The sequence below is a fragment of the Oncorhynchus nerka genome, linkage group LG23 (genome assembly GCF_034236695.1).
Source record: "Oncorhynchus nerka isolate Pitt River linkage group LG23, Oner_Uvic_2.0, whole genome shotgun sequence".
Classification (NCBI taxonomy): Eukaryota; Metazoa; Chordata; class Actinopteri; order Salmoniformes; family Salmonidae; genus Oncorhynchus; species Oncorhynchus nerka.
This window is the reverse complement of record NC_088418.1, coordinates 9,895,240-9,911,748: the sequence shown is the minus strand read 5'-3', so window position 1 is coordinate 9,911,748 and position 16,509 is coordinate 9,895,240. Positions and strand designations below refer to the sequence as shown.

Here is a 16,509-nt window from a genome sequence, read left to right as displayed (position 1 = left end):
TGGTCCCCTCCCATCTCTATAATAAACCCCAACTATAAGGAAGTGTTTTACTCTGCATATAGACTGATGGTCCCCTCCCATCTCTATAATAAACCCCAACTATAGAGAAGTGTTTTACTCTGCATATAGACTGATGGTCCCCTCCCATCTCTATAATAAACCCCAACTATAGAGAAGTGTTTTACTCTGCATATAGACTGATGGTCCCCTCCCATCTCTATAATAAACCCCAACTATAAGGAAGTGTTTTACTCTGCATATAAACTAATGGTCCCCTCCCATCTCTATAATAAACCCCAACTATAAGGAAGTGTTTTACTCTGCATATAAACTAATGGTCCCCTCCCATCTCTATAATAAACCCCAACTATAAGGAAGTGTTTTACTCTGCATATAAACTAATGGTCCCCTCCCATCTCTATAATAAACCCCAACTATAAGGAAGTGTTTTACTCTGCATATAGACTGATGGTCCCCTCCCATCTCTATAATAAACCCCAACTATAAGGAAGTGTTTTACTCTGCATATAAACTAATGGTCCCCTCCCATCTCTATAATAAACCCCAACTATAAGGAAGTGTTTTACTCTGCATATAAACTAATGGTCCCCTCCCATCTCTATAATAAACCCCAACTATAAGGAAGTGTTTTACTCTGCATATAAACTAATGGTCCCCTCCCATCTCTATAATAAACCCCAACTATAAGGAAGTGTTTTACTCTGCATATAAACTAATGGTCCCCTCCCATCTCTATAATAAACCCCAACTATAAGGAAGTGTTTTACTCTGCATATAAACTAATGGTCCCCTCCCATCTCTATAATAAACCCCAACTATAAGGAAGTGTTTTACTCTGCATATAGACTGATGGTCCCCTCCCATCTCTATAATAAACCCCAACTATAAGGAAGTGTTTTACTCTGCATATAAACTAATGGTCCCCTCCCATCTCTATAATAAACCCCAACTATAAGGAAGTGTTTTACTCTGCATATAAACTAATGGTCCCCTCCCATCTCTATAATAAACCCCAACTATAAGGAAGTGTTTTACTCTGCATATAAACTAATGGTCCCCTCCCATCTCTATAATAAACCCCAACTATAAGGAAGTGTTTTTACTCTGCATATAAAAATAAGCAAACCTACACAGCTCGTTAATCAACTGCCAGGAGGCAAAACTCGCGTAAATGAAAATAACCCAATTCCTTTCCACTAATCCCTCCGTTCTTTTTTTATCTCATGCTTCGGGAACGACGTTCAGACCAATATGGGATACTGAGATAGCAGGACACACACATGATGCATCGCAGGCTCGGGAAGAACAAAATAAACAGTACTTTAAAAAAATATCTAACTATCTTCTATATTTGATAGTGAAGTTTCGGAGAGAAAATGGTTGAAGGTTTTAGTCTGTGTTTCTGCTTGGCATTACTTTGCCTCGGACGGTGTGTATGCAGCACGTGTCCGTTTCAATGTAGCTGTTTCTTTCACAAACTATCGGCCGGATCCAAAGCAAGGTAAGACCAATGCAATTATTACAACTAATTAAAATATTAATGTCAACAACTTCTAGATGTTTTTTTCCTGTTGTGTGCTACTGGGTCGGAATATGCAGGTAAAATCAGCTCTTTATTTGTTTATATAGGTCTGAGGATTAATTTGCGCTGCTCTAATAATCCCTTTTCATTTTAACTAGGCAAATCAGTTAAGAACAAATTCTTATTTACAATGACAGTGGGATAACTGCCTTGTTCTGGGACAGAATGACAGATTTTTAACCTTGGGATTCGATCCAGCAACCTTTTGGTTACTGGCCCAACACACTCTTCCTTGATCCTGGTGTATTCACCACGTTTAGACCCAGAGGAATAAAATAAGCGGAAAAAACTAAAAACAGAGCAAATAAAATATTTAGTGTGATTTTTTGTTGTTGTTGTTGTATGCATTAATTGTCAAGCTATCCTATTTCATGAACACATACAAAGCCATGGTTAATTGAGTCAACCTTGTAATACAGTTGAATTATCTAGATAACCCTGTTATAATAGGTTATACGGTGACATTCACTAACCTGTGTTTACCTTCCTTTCCATCTATCTAGGAGTGTCCTTTGCAATGACCCAGAGATCACTCTGATCCCACCCAACTTTCCTACAGACACCTCAAAACTGCGGATCGAGAAGACTGCCATCACAAGGATCTCCAGCGAAACTTTTCACTACCTCAACAGTTTGGAATTGCTCTGCATTTCTTTCAACTCTCTGCACTCTTTGAATGTAGACAGCTTCCGTGGCCTGAGAAGTCTGGATGAGCTGAGACTGGAAGGGAACGCTCTCACCTCTTTCCCCTGGGAATCTCTGACTGATATGCCCGACCTGAGGCTACTGGACTTGCATAATAATAAGATATCGTCGATCCCGGCCGAGGCGGCCACCTATATCAAGAACCTGACCTACCTGGACTTATCTAGCAACAGCCTAGTCACGGTTCCTCCTGAGGTTCTCTCTACCTGGTTATCTGTGAAACCATCTCAAGGAGATGGGGAAAGTTCCAAATATATTCTAGGTAAGGATCTAAACAACCAATTAAGCAATTAATTAATCAATCAATTCCAATTAAAGCTATCTTTATTTACCTAGAGGGAATCCCATTTGGTTTGCAAACCTTAAATGACATGAAATTGATACACAGGAAAAGGTTTTAAAAGTATGCTATCTACAACATTGCTTGTCAAGGTGGTTTTATCCCAACGTGCATTTCATGAGTACCTTTGGTGTGTTACATAGCATTACATGGACAGTTGGAGGAGACAGCATCAGCATTTGGGAGTAGTGTAAGGATTACTCTAATTATAGTAAAGGTAGCCATACTGTAGTGTTAATTGTGACTACATTCACTAGTCTCACTTCAAACTAGCATGATTACTTCTACTTTCAATTACTTTTTTTTTGCTAAACTGCCATTGTAAACACATAACACATGGTCATAGTTCAGACAGAGCAAAAACGTTAAGACCAAAAAGCATATCTATCTTATCTACTGCCATGCTAAAAATGATGTTGTTTTTATTTTACCTTTGTTTAGCTACCATTGTTGTTACCTTACCTACTTTAGTTGAATGTACTTACTCTTAAGTCGCTCTGGATAAGTCGCTCTAATAAACAAAAATGGTGAAATGTTTTATTTTTCTTAATTGATGTAGGTCTCCATGACAACCCGTGGCTGTGCGACTGCCGGCTCTATGACGTGATCCAGTTCCAGAAGTCTCCATCCACATCCGTGACTCTGATCGACACCAGGCTGCACTGCGCGGACCCAGAGAGCCTGTCGGGGGTGTCGTTCAGCGAGACGGAGCTCCGGAAGTGCCAGGAGCCCCGTGTCCACACGGCTGTGGCCCGGGTCAGGAGCTCCCTGGGGAACAACGTCCTGCTGCGCTGTGGGACAATCGGAGTCCCAGTACCAGAGCTGTCCTGGACCCGGGCAGACGGCAAACAGATGAACGGCACTGGTGAGTTCCATTGATGTATTGATTGAATGTATTTCATGTGTAACAAATAGATATACAGCCAAGAAGCAGTAGCTACAGTACATACGTTAAACAAACTGGATAAAGGGTAACACAAAACACTTAGTTTGGCTAAACCTGCTCCAGTCATGGCAGGTTGTAGCCTAGTCCCAGATCTGTTTGTGCTGTCTTGGAAACTCTCGTGGTCATGTTTGGCGTAGTTGGTAAGACGGCACAAGCAGATCTGGGACCAGGGAATACATGTCTGCCTATTGCCTAAAATAAGTACGTACTTAGGAAATCTATTTTTGGCACTGTACAGTCAGAAGCTGAAATAGATTGGATTACAGATGGATGGATTTATTTCCTAGATTACAGAGGGATGGATTTATTTCCTAGATTACAGATGGATGGATTTATTTCCTAGATCACAGATGGGTGGCCTGATTTCTTTTCACTAATTGATCCAACCACTTTTTCTTTCGTATTTCTTTGATAGTTCAGGGAGAAGTTTCAAAGGAGGGAATCATTTGGTCCATGCTGAGTGTTCGTGCTGTCTCTTACAGGGACTCTGGGAAATACATCTGCAAAGCGACCAACTTCGTGGGGACTGCAGATGCCATCATCTCCCTAGTTATCACAGACTCCTTCAAAAATGAGGAACAAGGTAGCAGCTCCAAGACTAGAAAACAAAGGGGACGGAAAACCGGTGGGTTTGGGAAAGCTGCCTACCAGGATAAACTTGTTGCAAAATACATACCTCCACCAACCACCACGGCAGCCACGCCTATCATCGAACCACCAACCACCACGGCAGCCACGCCTATCATCGAATCACTAGGACCGGGCGGTTTTACAGGACAGTATGATATCGAGAGCTACGATATCTCCAACAGCGTGGTTGACGGACAGACGCCCGGTCCTCCCATCACGGAGACGGCGATGCAGGAAGTGGAGAAGGAGGTCCTTAGCAACCTAGCAGCCAACGCCTCTTCTTTACAGGCGCCGGCACCACCGGAGAAACGGGTGGTGCGTTCGGTGAAGATAATCGGGGACACCGACCACACCGTCTCCCTGAACTGGCGGGCCCCGGTGGCCAAGAACACCACCGAGTTCAGCGTCCTGTACGCCGTGTTCGGCGAGAGGGACATGCGGAGGATCAACGTTGCTGCGGGAAAGAACCGTATCACCATCGACGGCCTTGTGCCAAGGACAAAGTACATCGCCTGCGTCTGCGTCAAAGGCCTGATCCCTAAAAAGGAGCAGTGTGTAATCTTCTCAACGGACGAGGCGGCCAGCGCAAGCGGCACCCAGAAGCTCATTAACGTGGTGGTGATCACCGTGGCCTGCGTGATCGCTGTCCCCCTGACACTGATCGTCTGCTGCGGGGCGCTCAAGAAGCGCTGCAAAAAGCTACTGGGGAGAAAATCCAAAGATATCCAAGAATCATATGTGACATTCGAGACCCTATCCCCAGGACAGAACCCTAAGGGGATGGAGGGGGAGTACCTTGCCAGGCAACAGCCAGACGAGTCCAACAGACTGCTCTCTGCTAGGTGCAGTGTGGACTCCGAGGCCATTTGTAGGACTGAGGGACCGCCTAACGAGTACTTTTGTTGATACCAACTGATGGCCTCAAGCCTTTAGAGGGCAGAGAAAGTATGTCCTTTCCAAGCAGAACTTAAATATTTGTTACTAAGGTTTTGTATGATTTCAGCCAGTAGTTGACAGTAGCATGAGTGAAACTGCTCAGAGACTGGACAGAAACAAAAGGCTAGTTGCATTGACACTCTTACCTTTGGAAAAACGTGTGGTGAATATGTGAGTTAGATAAATAAATGTCGACATAAGTGTTATTATGGGAATACAGGCAACCCTTGACCTGGTGAACTGTAATAAAAAACATTTTTATATATTTTAATAATATTATATATATTTTTCATAAATGATTTCTGATCTGCAAAGAAACATTTTGTATTTGTCATGCACTTTTAAGGGCAGTATTTAACTTTTCCAAAATTCCCAGGTTTTACAGAAATTCTGTGTGGAAGATTCCCAGATTCAGAATGGAATAAGGAACTCTAAATGGCCCATTCTACTAGAATACATTAAGCCCATCTTCTTAATGACGTTTTGCAAGGAGAAAGAGGAATGGCAGAGTTGTTCTGAAATTCATCTGACCTCAGAATTCTGGCACAGTTGTTATTTGACAAAATAAAGTATTTGTAAAGTATTGTTGAAGTAGAACTCATCTCTAGTGATATTTTATACTTTTTTTGTATTTAACATATATGTTAATGTGCCAGCTTTACTGTCCAATCAAAGCTAACGTACTATATATTTTGTAATATGTATCTATGGTCTGATGTGTATGTATAAATGTATGACAAAATAAAAACTTGTTTTTATAAATGTTTGTGTCCTCTTTAAATCCTTACCTGCTCTGTAAAAGCATTTTCCTCCCAAGATACATTTTTTTTCTTTAGGCATTTCAAATATTTAGCAAACTCCCTGACAGTAGCTAAAGCAAGGGGCTATAGCAGCACACAAGTAGACTACAAATGCATGCTGGTCCGGGCATACCGTGAGCGCTCCTGGTGCGCTACTGGAGCGAAATTGGAGCGGGCGAGAAGGCCGGCGCTCCAGCCTTTGGGAAACTCGCTCCACGCTCCAGTCAAATTGAGCACGCTCCACTCCTCGCTCCATTCCAGCTCCACTCACATACCCTGGTACTGGCCAATGAGAGGCTTTGAAGCCACCGGTCAGCCATATTGGTACTCTTCAGAAGGCTCAGCCATCCATAGGAATTACAGTTTTTTTTACAATCCTTTTGGCACTAATTTCAGAACCTTGTGGTCATTTTTCAAAACTCTAGACACAAAACTCAAAACGGTCATCACTTGTAACACAGGCTGTCCAATGTTCAAAACATTGCATTGTGCATTCATATCTTTAAAGAAAATTTGCACTTGCAGAATCATTGGTTCAAATAACTCATTTATCATGAAATACCACAGTAACATTCCTTTAGATCACCCACACACAAGATACTGATAGTTTTACTGTGTCGTTGTTCATCATTAAATATTGTAGTACAAAATATGTGATACATGTTTCATTATGGTACTACACGTAAATACATCACTGTAAAAGGACTAGTAAAGAGAATACTACAGACACGGTGGAATCATTGAATAAAATATGACATTTATTGATGAAATACAATAAAATCACTCATAGATTTCTTTGAATCAAAGCAAAAATAATTAGCTACAAAAAAGAAGAAAAGTGCAGTAAAACATCACTGCAGTGTTCCTCACCTGGCTTACTGTAAAACATCACTGCAGTGTTCCTCACATGGCTTACTGTAAAACATCACTGCAGTGTTCCTCACCTGGCTTACTGTAAAACATCACTGCAGTGTTCCTCACCTGGCTTACTGTAAAACATCACTGCAGTGTTCCTCACCTGGCTTACTGTAAAACATCACTGCAGTGTTCCTCACCTGGCTTACTGTAAAACATCACTGCAGTGTTCCTCACCTGGCTTACTGTAAAACATCACTGCAGTGTTCCTCACCTGGCTTACTGTAAAACATCACTGCAGTGTTCCTCACCTGGCTTACTGTAAAAAGCAAAACAAAGGGTTGATTACTGTACTTCTATATTTCCATCAACCCTGTCTTGTGGATTTGGCCAAAGGTTCTCATCCACATCACAAAGGATGTTTTCATTAGCCAGAAATCTTGGGAAGAATCTTCGGGTGAATCCAGGCCTTGACACTGGTCTGCCGTGATGTCATTGCATGCGTCATCCATGGCCCGGAGAAGGGTGGCTTATTCGTGAAGGCGCCTACAATATACCTTCCACCGCCATGTGGAGAAAAATTCCTCAATCGGGTTTTAGGAAAGGAAAGTATGGGGGTAAGTACAGGGTGGTAAATTGCGGATGGGCCTGAAACCAGGCTTGCACCATTTGAGCATGGTGGAACCTGACATTATCACACACAATGACGTAGGTCATGTCATCAGCTCTACAAACCTGATTTAGCTCATCAAGAAGGTTACATTAGAACAACGAATCATGTGGCTGCCTGCAACTCAATATATAGAGTGTATAGAGTAGAGAGCTTTAGATGTTGTTCGACCAAACATTAGAACGGGCAAGATGCGTAATCTAAGATACTTTGACTGTGGTATGATTGTTGATGCCACACATGGTGATTCCAGCATCTCAGAAACAGCTGCCTTCCTGGGATAGAGACTACAGTCTCTAGAGTTTACAGAGAATGGTGCGATAAACACAACACGTTCAGTGAGCGGCATTTCTGTGGTCAAAAACACCTTGTTAATGAGAGAGGTCAGAGGACAATGTCCAGACTCATTCAAGCTAACATAAAGGCCACACATGCTCAAATAACAGCTGTTTTAAACAGTGGTGTGCAGAAGGGCATCTCTTAACGTACAACACCGTGGAAAAAGTGTTAGTGTTAGAGTTTTGAAAAATGTGCATTTTGATCATTGGTTGTGAGTTTTGTGTCTGGAGTTTTGAAAAATGACATCAAGGTTCCGAAATTAGTGCCAAAGTGATTGTAAAAAAACTGTAATAGAATTCTTCAGTATTTAAATGAAATATTTCAAGGACAATTTTTGATATATATATATATATATATTTGGATTTAACCTTTAGTTAATTAGGCAAGTCAGTTAAAAACAAATTCTTATTTACAATGACGGCCTCCCCCAGCCAAACCAGGACAACGCTGGGCCAATTGTGTCCCGCCCTATGGGACTCCCAATCACAGCCGGATGTGATACAGCCTGGTTTCAAACCAGGGTGTCTGCAGTGACGCCTCTTGCACTGAGATGCAGTGCCTTAGACCTCTGCGCCACTCGGGAGCAAATGTATTTCATCTTTTTTTTTTGCTGTAGTGGGGACAGTGATATTGGTACTCTCTTAAAAACTATACTTTAACCCCCTAGAGTCCGATGTCTAGCACGGACATCTAATTAGCATAATACACAAGTCCACATCAAAATCCGTCTGTTTAAGCGCGGTGGCTTCAAAACAGCGCCCCCTGTCAGTCATCTAATGTATTATATAAATAATTGGTTGCGATCAGCACCATGGATAGTGCCACGTGATATGTTTTCTGTGCAGTGTTGGAAAAAATACCCAATTGTCATACCTGAGTAAAAGTATAGGTACCTTTTACTCAAGTAAAAGTGACCTAGTAAAATACTACTTGAGTAAAAGTCTAAAAGTATTTGGTTTTAAATATACTTAAATATCAAAAGCAAAAGTACAAGTATTAATAATTTCAAATTCCTTATATTAAGCAAACCAGATGGCGCCATTTTATTTACAGATAGCCAGGGACACACTCCAACACTCAGACATCATTTACATGCGAAGTATGTGTTTAGTGAGTCCGCCAGATCAGAGGCAGGAGGGATGACCAGAAATGTTCTCTTGATAAGTGTGTGAATTAGACCATTTTCCTGTCCTGCTAAGCATTCAAAATGTAATGAGTACTTTTTGGGTGTCGGGGAAAATGTATGGAGTAATAAGCACATCATTCCTTAGGAATGTAGAGCAGTAAAAGTAAACGCTGACAAAACATATAAATAGTAAAGTACAAATACCTCAAAAAACTATTTAAGTAGTACTTTCCAGTATTTTTAGTTAAGTACCTTAGACCAGTGTTTGTTTGGTGTACAACTTGTTTCCTTGTCATGGTCACTGTAGTCCTTTACTTTGTACACTAACATCTGCAGACTATGTATGTCTGAAGACCTCTTCCAACATTCCTCAGTTAAAAAAGCACTGCGAGCTCTTTGTTTTTTTGTGATCTTTTGTTTCACACAGTACACAAATAATAGGCGTTGGGTATATGGTGCCATTTTCTCAGCTGGTTTGTAATAAGACAAATCTATAGATTGCGTATTATGCTCCCTGATAATCTATTTCTATTTTTATTTTTTGGGGTCAGGTCACATATTCAATATCAAGTTGTATTATTCCTGAAAACCTTCCCATTAATTCATAAGGATTAGTGAACATATGTTTAGTAGAGGCACATATAGACAGTCAGTCAATGAGGCTCATTGCTAAAAATACAAACCTCCGGTGTGTTTATCATGTCCTTTGGGGTCTTAAGAAATTGCGTCACTAGGAAGATTAAAGTAATAGCTTTACCTATACGGTCCGTCCCGGTGGAGATGCCCTGCTCAAATGCTTCACATGCGTTTCTGTTAAAGGAATATGGCCGCCACCTTGTATTCAGTTTTAACTATAGCGTTGCTATTCTGTCGAGTTACTCCTGGATCGACTTCTTGTTTACCCGGCTGCTCTTGCACAAATGACAACTTGGGAAGGTAAATTGTTTGTTGTCAATTATTTTGTAGGCTAACTAGTTTTGTACCGAGTTTCTTTACCGTGTCAGTACGTTATGCAGTCGACCTATTGACTGATCGACTTTAGCCTATTGCTAAACTCAATGGTGTTTTTCAGAACTTGTTTTAACAATGTACAATGTGGAGAGATAACTTACTCTAAGAGAACATAAATAACCTAGTTTTGTTTATTTCATTTAAACATTAAATTATAACTCTAACCGTACTTACATAACCCAACATGTTTTTGTTTAATTTTAGATCCCTACTTTGCATGGAAACAGCCATGGGACGAATCCCAGACAATGTTCCAAATGATTTCAGTAAAATTCGAATAGAGAATTCTCATCTGACCGAATTACCCCGCGGCTCCTTCTCTAAAGTTAGTGCCTTGGTGTCTCTATGGTTGAATTTCAACGACATCACCCTAATGAACATCAAGAGTCTGGAGGGGCTGACGAATCTAACCGAACTACGGCTACAGGGGAACAAGCTGCGTTCAGTCCCATGGACAGCGTTCCAGGATACGCCGAACCTGAAGATTTTGGACCTGAAACATAACCGACTAGACGTGCTCCCGGAATCTGCCCTGAGACAACTTCCAGGCCTGACCTATTTAGACTTATCCTTCAATCAGCTTACTGTCATATCCAGGGATGTCTTCGTCAACTGGCCTCTCCTCAACACTCAGGAGAGAAAAGGAAGTACAGAGCCAAGCAGTGGAGAGGCCAACGTTGTTTTAGCGCTGCACGACAACCCTTGGCTGTGTGACTGCCGCCTCAAAGGTTTCGTAGAGTTTATCAAAAGTGTTAGTCCGCCTCTAATTCTGATGAACTCGTACCTGATGTGCACGGGCCCCAGTTCCAGAGCGGGAAAGTTCTTCCACGAAGTCGGTTTGAAAACATGTATGAAGCCCGAGGCCTCAGCCTCAGAAAGCAACATGACGGTGTCACTGGGGGACAAGGTAACCCTCCGGTGCTTAGTCAAAGCCAGGCCTGACCCCGCCATCCACTGGTCATACAGCCTGAAGATTATACGGGGATTTACTGGTAAGGTTTTATTTAATTGCAACTTCTAAACTATCATCTATTAGATTGCTGTGACTTTGCTGCGGTAGCTTATTTACCAGTGACTGATATCACATGTCAGTCACTCATAACTACACCACTTTGATGACAGGATTTAAGGCAAGTAGGCTAAAGCATGTGTATTTCATACATTCATTTGACTATTGGTGTTTATAGATTGAAACAGGGTTTGGTTGGTTATTGGTGTTTATAGATTAAAACAGGTTGGCTATTGGTGTTTATAGATTAAAACAGGTTGGCTATTGGTGTTTATAGATTAAAACAGGTAGACTATTGGTGTTTATAGATTAAAACAGGTTGGCTATTGGTGTTTATAGATTAAAACAGGTTGGCTATTGGTGTTTATAGATTAAAACAGGTAGACTATTGGTGTTTATAGATTAAAACAGGTTGGCTATTGGTGTTTATAGATTAAAACAGGTAGACTATTGGTGTTTATAGATTAAAACAGGTTGGCTATTGGTGTTTATAGATTAAAACAGGTAGACTATTGGTGTTTATAGATTAAAACAGGTAGACTATTGGTGTTTATAGATTAAAACAGGTTGGCTATTGGTGTTTATTGATTGAAACAGGGTTTGGTTGGCTATTGGTGTTTATAGATTGAAACAGGGTTTGGTTGGCTATTGGTGTTTATAGATTAAAACAGGGTTTGGTTGGCTATTGGTGTTTATAGATTACAACAGGTAGACTATTGGTGTTTATAGATTACAACAGGTAGACTATTGGTGTTTATAGATTAAAACAGGTTGGCTATTGGTGTTTATAGATTACAACAGGTAGACTATTGGTGTTTATAGATTACAACAGGTAGACTATTGGTGTTTATAGATTACAACAGGTTGGCTATTGGTGTTTATAGATTACAACAGGTAGACTATTGGTGTTTATTGATTGAAACAGGTAGACTATTGATGTTTATAGATTGAAACAGGGTTTGGTTGGCTATTGGTGTTTATAGATTGAAACAGGGTTTGGTTGGCTATTGGTGTTTATAGATTAAAACAGGGTTTGGTTGGCTATTGATGTTTATAGATTAAAACAGGTTGGCTATTGGTGTTTATAGATTAAAACAGGTTGTTTGGTTTTATAGATTAAAACAGGTAGACTATTGGTGTTTATAGATTAAAACAGGTAGACTATTGGTGTTTATAGATTAAAACAGGTTGGCTATTGGTGTTTATTGGCTATTGATAGTTTTTGGTTGGCTATAGATTAAAACAGGTTTGGTTGGCTATTGGTGTTTATAGATTAAACAGGACTTTGGTGTTTATAGATTACTACTTGGTGTTTATAGATTAAAAGGTTGGCTATTGGTATAGATTACTATTTGGTGTTTATAGATTAAAACAGGTAGACTATTGGTGTTTATAGATTAAAACAGGTTTTATAGGGTAGACTATTGGTGTTTATTGATTGAAACAGGTAGACTATTGATTGGTGTTTATAGATTGTTAAAACAGGGTTTGGTTGGCTAAACAGGGTTTGGTTGGCTATTGGTGTTTATAGATTAAAACAGGGTTTGGTTGGCTATTGGTGTTTATAGATTGAAACAGGGTTTGGTTGGCTATTGATGTTTATAGATTAAAACAGGTTGGCTATTGGTGTTTATAGATTGAAACAGGGTTTGGTTGGCTATTGATGTTTATAGATTAAAACAGGGTTTGGTTGGCTATTGGTGTTTATAGATTAAAACAGGTTGGCTATTGGTGTTTATAGATTAAAACAGGTTGGCTATTGGTGTTTATAGATTAAAACAGGTTGGCTATTGGTGTTTATAGATTAAAACAGGTTGGCTATTGGTGTTTATAGATTAAAACAGGTTGGCTATTGGTGTTTATAGATTAAAACAGGTAGACTATTGGTGTTTATAGATTAAAACAGGTAGACTATTGGTGTTTATAGATTAAAACAGGTTGGCTATTGGTGTTTATAGATTAAAACAGGTTGGCTATTGGTGTTTATAGATTAAAACAGGTAGACTATTGGTGTTTATAGATTAAAACAGGTTGGCTATTGGTGTTTATAGATTAAAACAGGTAGACTATTGGTGTTTATAGATTGAAACAGGGTTTGGTTGGCTATTGATGTTTATAGATTAAAACAGGTTGGCTATTGGTGTTTATAGATTGAAACAGGGTTTGGTTGGCTATTGATGTTTATAGATTAAAACAGGGTTTGGTTGGCTATTGATGTTTATAGATTAAAACAGGGTTTGGTTGGCTATTGGTGTTTATAGATTACAACAGAGTTTGGTTGGCTATTGGTGTTTATAGATTAAAACAGGTTGGCTATTGATGTTTATAGATTAAAACAGGTTGGCTATTGATGTTTATAGATTAAAACAGGGTTTGGTTGGCTATTGGTGTTTATAGATTAAAACAGGGTTTGGTTGGCTATTGATGTTTATAGATTAAAACAGGTTGGCTATTGGTGTTTATAGATTAAAACAGGGTTTGGTTGGCTATTGATGTTTATAGATTGATTTAAACAGTGAATGACACTGCCTTTCTTGTAGGCAAACTCAACAATAATGCCTAATGCAACAAATAACATAAACAGTACTGCATATTATACATGTACAATATGTTGATTTTTATCCACCCTTGTTGATTAAGTTGTAACATAATTCTCCTTTCTCTCCAGTCTCAGAGACCCGTGTGGACGATGAGACCATCAGATCTCAGCTGGTCATCCCATCCCTTCACCTGGCGGACCGAGGCGCTTACACCTGCTTCGCCAACAACTTCATAGGCAACTCCTCCGTCAGTTTCCTGGTCAACATCAAGTCTTTCAACGCCTCCTCCTCCTCCTCCGTCGGTGCCGCCATGTCTCTACCCCCGTTCCCCCTGGCCTCGGCCGACGGGAACGTCTACATCGACATCCGCATCTCCAAGCAGACGGTCTACGGCATCACTCTGGAGTGGTACGCGGCGACGGACAACCCTGCAGAGACCTGGTTCACCATCCACTTGGGGAAATACCACTCTGACAAAAAGGAGTTGACATACATCGGGCCGGGCATCAACACCTATTCGGTCAACGACCTCCTACCGGTTACTAAATACGAGGTGTGTGTGACGCTGAAGAACCAGATGCCTCGCGCCGGCCAGTGCATCGTGTTTGTAACAGGAAGTGACATCAGTCAGCTGGAACAACGGGAGAAGCTCATCCATATTATCGTGATCGTGTGCGCCATGGTGCTGGCGGTGCCCGTGGGGATGTACGCCTGCACCACCGACACCAGATGTAAGTTCAGCTGCCTGGACCGCTGTACGGAGCAGTGTAAGAGGAGGAGGAGGCAGGAGAAGACCCTGAGGACCAATGGGGAGAGACAGGGGACCTTCGACAGCCTCCAGGCCGCCAGCGATGAAGGACTCTGTGGAGACTCTGAAGAGGTGATGAAGAAGAGGAGTAAGTCCTCAGACGAAAAAAACAACCACAGGGGAAAAGCACAAGATCTACCAGAGACAACCACTGGAGCAAAGCTATATTAGCTGTAGGTTTAAAGTTTAAAAATATCTACTAAAGACAACCACTGGAGACAACCACTGGAGACAACCACTAGAGACAACCACTAGAGACAACCACTAGAGACAACCACTAGAGACAACCACTAGAGACAACCACTAGAGACAACCACTGGAGGCAACCGCTAGAGACAACCACTAGAGACAACCACTAGAGACAACCACTAGAGACAAAGCTATATTCGCTGTAGGTTTAACGTTTTAAAAAGCCACTAGAGACAATCACTAGAGACAACCACTAGAGACAACCACTAGAGACAACCACCAGAGACAACCACTAGAGACAACCACTAGAGACAACCACTGGAGACAACCACTAGAGACAACCACTAGAGACAAAGCTATATTCGCTGTAGGTTTAACATTTTAAAAAGCCACTAGAGACAATCACTAGAGACAACCACTAGAGACAAAGCTATATTCGCTGTAGGTTTAACGTTTTAAAAAGCCACTAGAGACAATCACTAGAGACAACCACTAGAGACAACCACTAGAGACAACCACCAGAGACAACCACTAGAGACAACCACTAGAGACAACCACTGGAGACAACCACTAGAGACAACCACTAGAGACAACCACTAGAGACAACCACCAGAGACAACCACCAGAGACAACCACTAGAGACAACCACTAGAGACAACCACCAGAGACAACCACTAGAGACAACCACTAGAGACAACCACTAGAGACAACCACCAGAGACAACCACTAGAGACAACCACTAGAGACAACCACTAGAGACAAAGCTATATTCGCTGTAGGTTTAACGTTTTAAAAAGCCACTAGAGACAACCACCAGAGACAACCACTAGAGACAACCACTAGAGACAACCACTAGAGACAACCACTAGAGACAACCACCAGAGACAACCACCAGAGACAACCACTAGAGACAACCACTAGAGACAACCACTAGAGACAACCACTAGAGACAAAGCTATATTCGCTGTAGGTTTAACGTTTTAAAAAGCCACTAGAGACAACCACCAGAGACAACCACTAGAGACAACCACTAGAGACAACCACTAGAGACAACCACTAGAGACAAAGCTATATTCGCTGTAGGTTTAACGTTTTAAAAAGCCACTAGAGACAACCACCAGAGACAACCACTAAAGACAACCACTAGAGACAACCACTAGAGACAACCACCAGAGACAACCACTAGAGACAACCACTAGAGACAACCACCAGAGACAACCACTAGAGACAACCACTAGAGACAACCACTAGAGACAACCACCAGAGACAACCACTAGAGACAACCACCAGAGACAACCACTAGAGACAACCACAAGAGACAACCACTAGAGACAACCACTAGAGACAACCACTAGAGACAACCACTAGAGACAACCACCAGAGACAACCACTAGAGACAACCACTAGAGACAAAGCTATATTCGCTGTAGGTTTAACGTTTTATAAAGCCACTAGAGACAACCACTAGAGACAACCACTAGAGACAACCACTAGAGACAACCACTGGAGGCAACCACTAGAGACAACCACTAGAGACAACCACTAGAGACAACCACTAGAGACAAAGCTATATTCGCTGTAGGTTTAACGTTTTAAAAAGCCACTAGAGACAACCACTAGAGACAACCACTAGAGACAACCACCAGAGACAACCACTAGAGACAACCACTGGAGACAACCACTAGAGACAACCACTAGAGACAACCACTAGAGACAACCACCAGAGACAACCACTAGAGACAACCACTAGAGACAACCACCAGAGACAACCACTAGAGACAACCACTAGAGACAACCACTAGAGACAACCACCAGAGACAACCACCAGAGACAACCACTAGAGACAACCACTAGAGACAACCACTGGAGGCAACCACTAGAGACAACCACTAGAGACAACCACTAGAGACAACCACTGGAGGCAACCACTAGAGACAACCACTAGAGACAACCACTAGAGACAACCACTAGAGACAAAGCTATATTCGCTGTAGGTTTAACG

The 16,509-nt window shown here is 41.3% G+C and overlaps 2 protein-coding genes across 2 annotated transcripts; both read left to right on the top strand.

Moving 5' to 3' along the window:
* Nucleotides 1–1,140: 1,140 nt before the first annotated feature.
* Nucleotides 1,141–5,922, top strand: LOC115120413 (leucine-rich repeat, immunoglobulin-like domain and transmembrane domain-containing protein 1). The gene is made up of 4 exons (XM_029649351.2): nucleotides 1,141–1,522; nucleotides 2,107–2,570; nucleotides 3,208–3,513; nucleotides 4,010–5,922. Exons 1-4 carry the CDS (start codon nucleotides 1,398–1,400, stop codon nucleotides 5,128–5,130), a joined length of 2,016 nt encoding a protein of 671 aa, XP_029505211.1. The 5' UTR covers nucleotides 1,141–1,397; the 3' UTR covers nucleotides 5,131–5,922.
* A 3,835-nt stretch (nucleotides 5,923–9,757) lies between these two features.
* Nucleotides 9,758–15,350, top strand: lrit2 (leucine-rich repeat, immunoglobulin-like and transmembrane domains 2). Its single transcript, XM_029649353.2, has 3 exons — nucleotides 9,758–9,886; nucleotides 10,166–10,953; nucleotides 13,639–15,350. Exons 1-3 carry the CDS (start codon nucleotides 9,774–9,776, stop codon nucleotides 14,487–14,489), a joined length of 1,752 nt encoding a protein of 583 aa, XP_029505213.1. The 5' UTR covers nucleotides 9,758–9,773; the 3' UTR covers nucleotides 14,490–15,350.
* The last annotated feature ends 1,159 nt before the right edge of the window (nucleotides 15,351–16,509 follow it).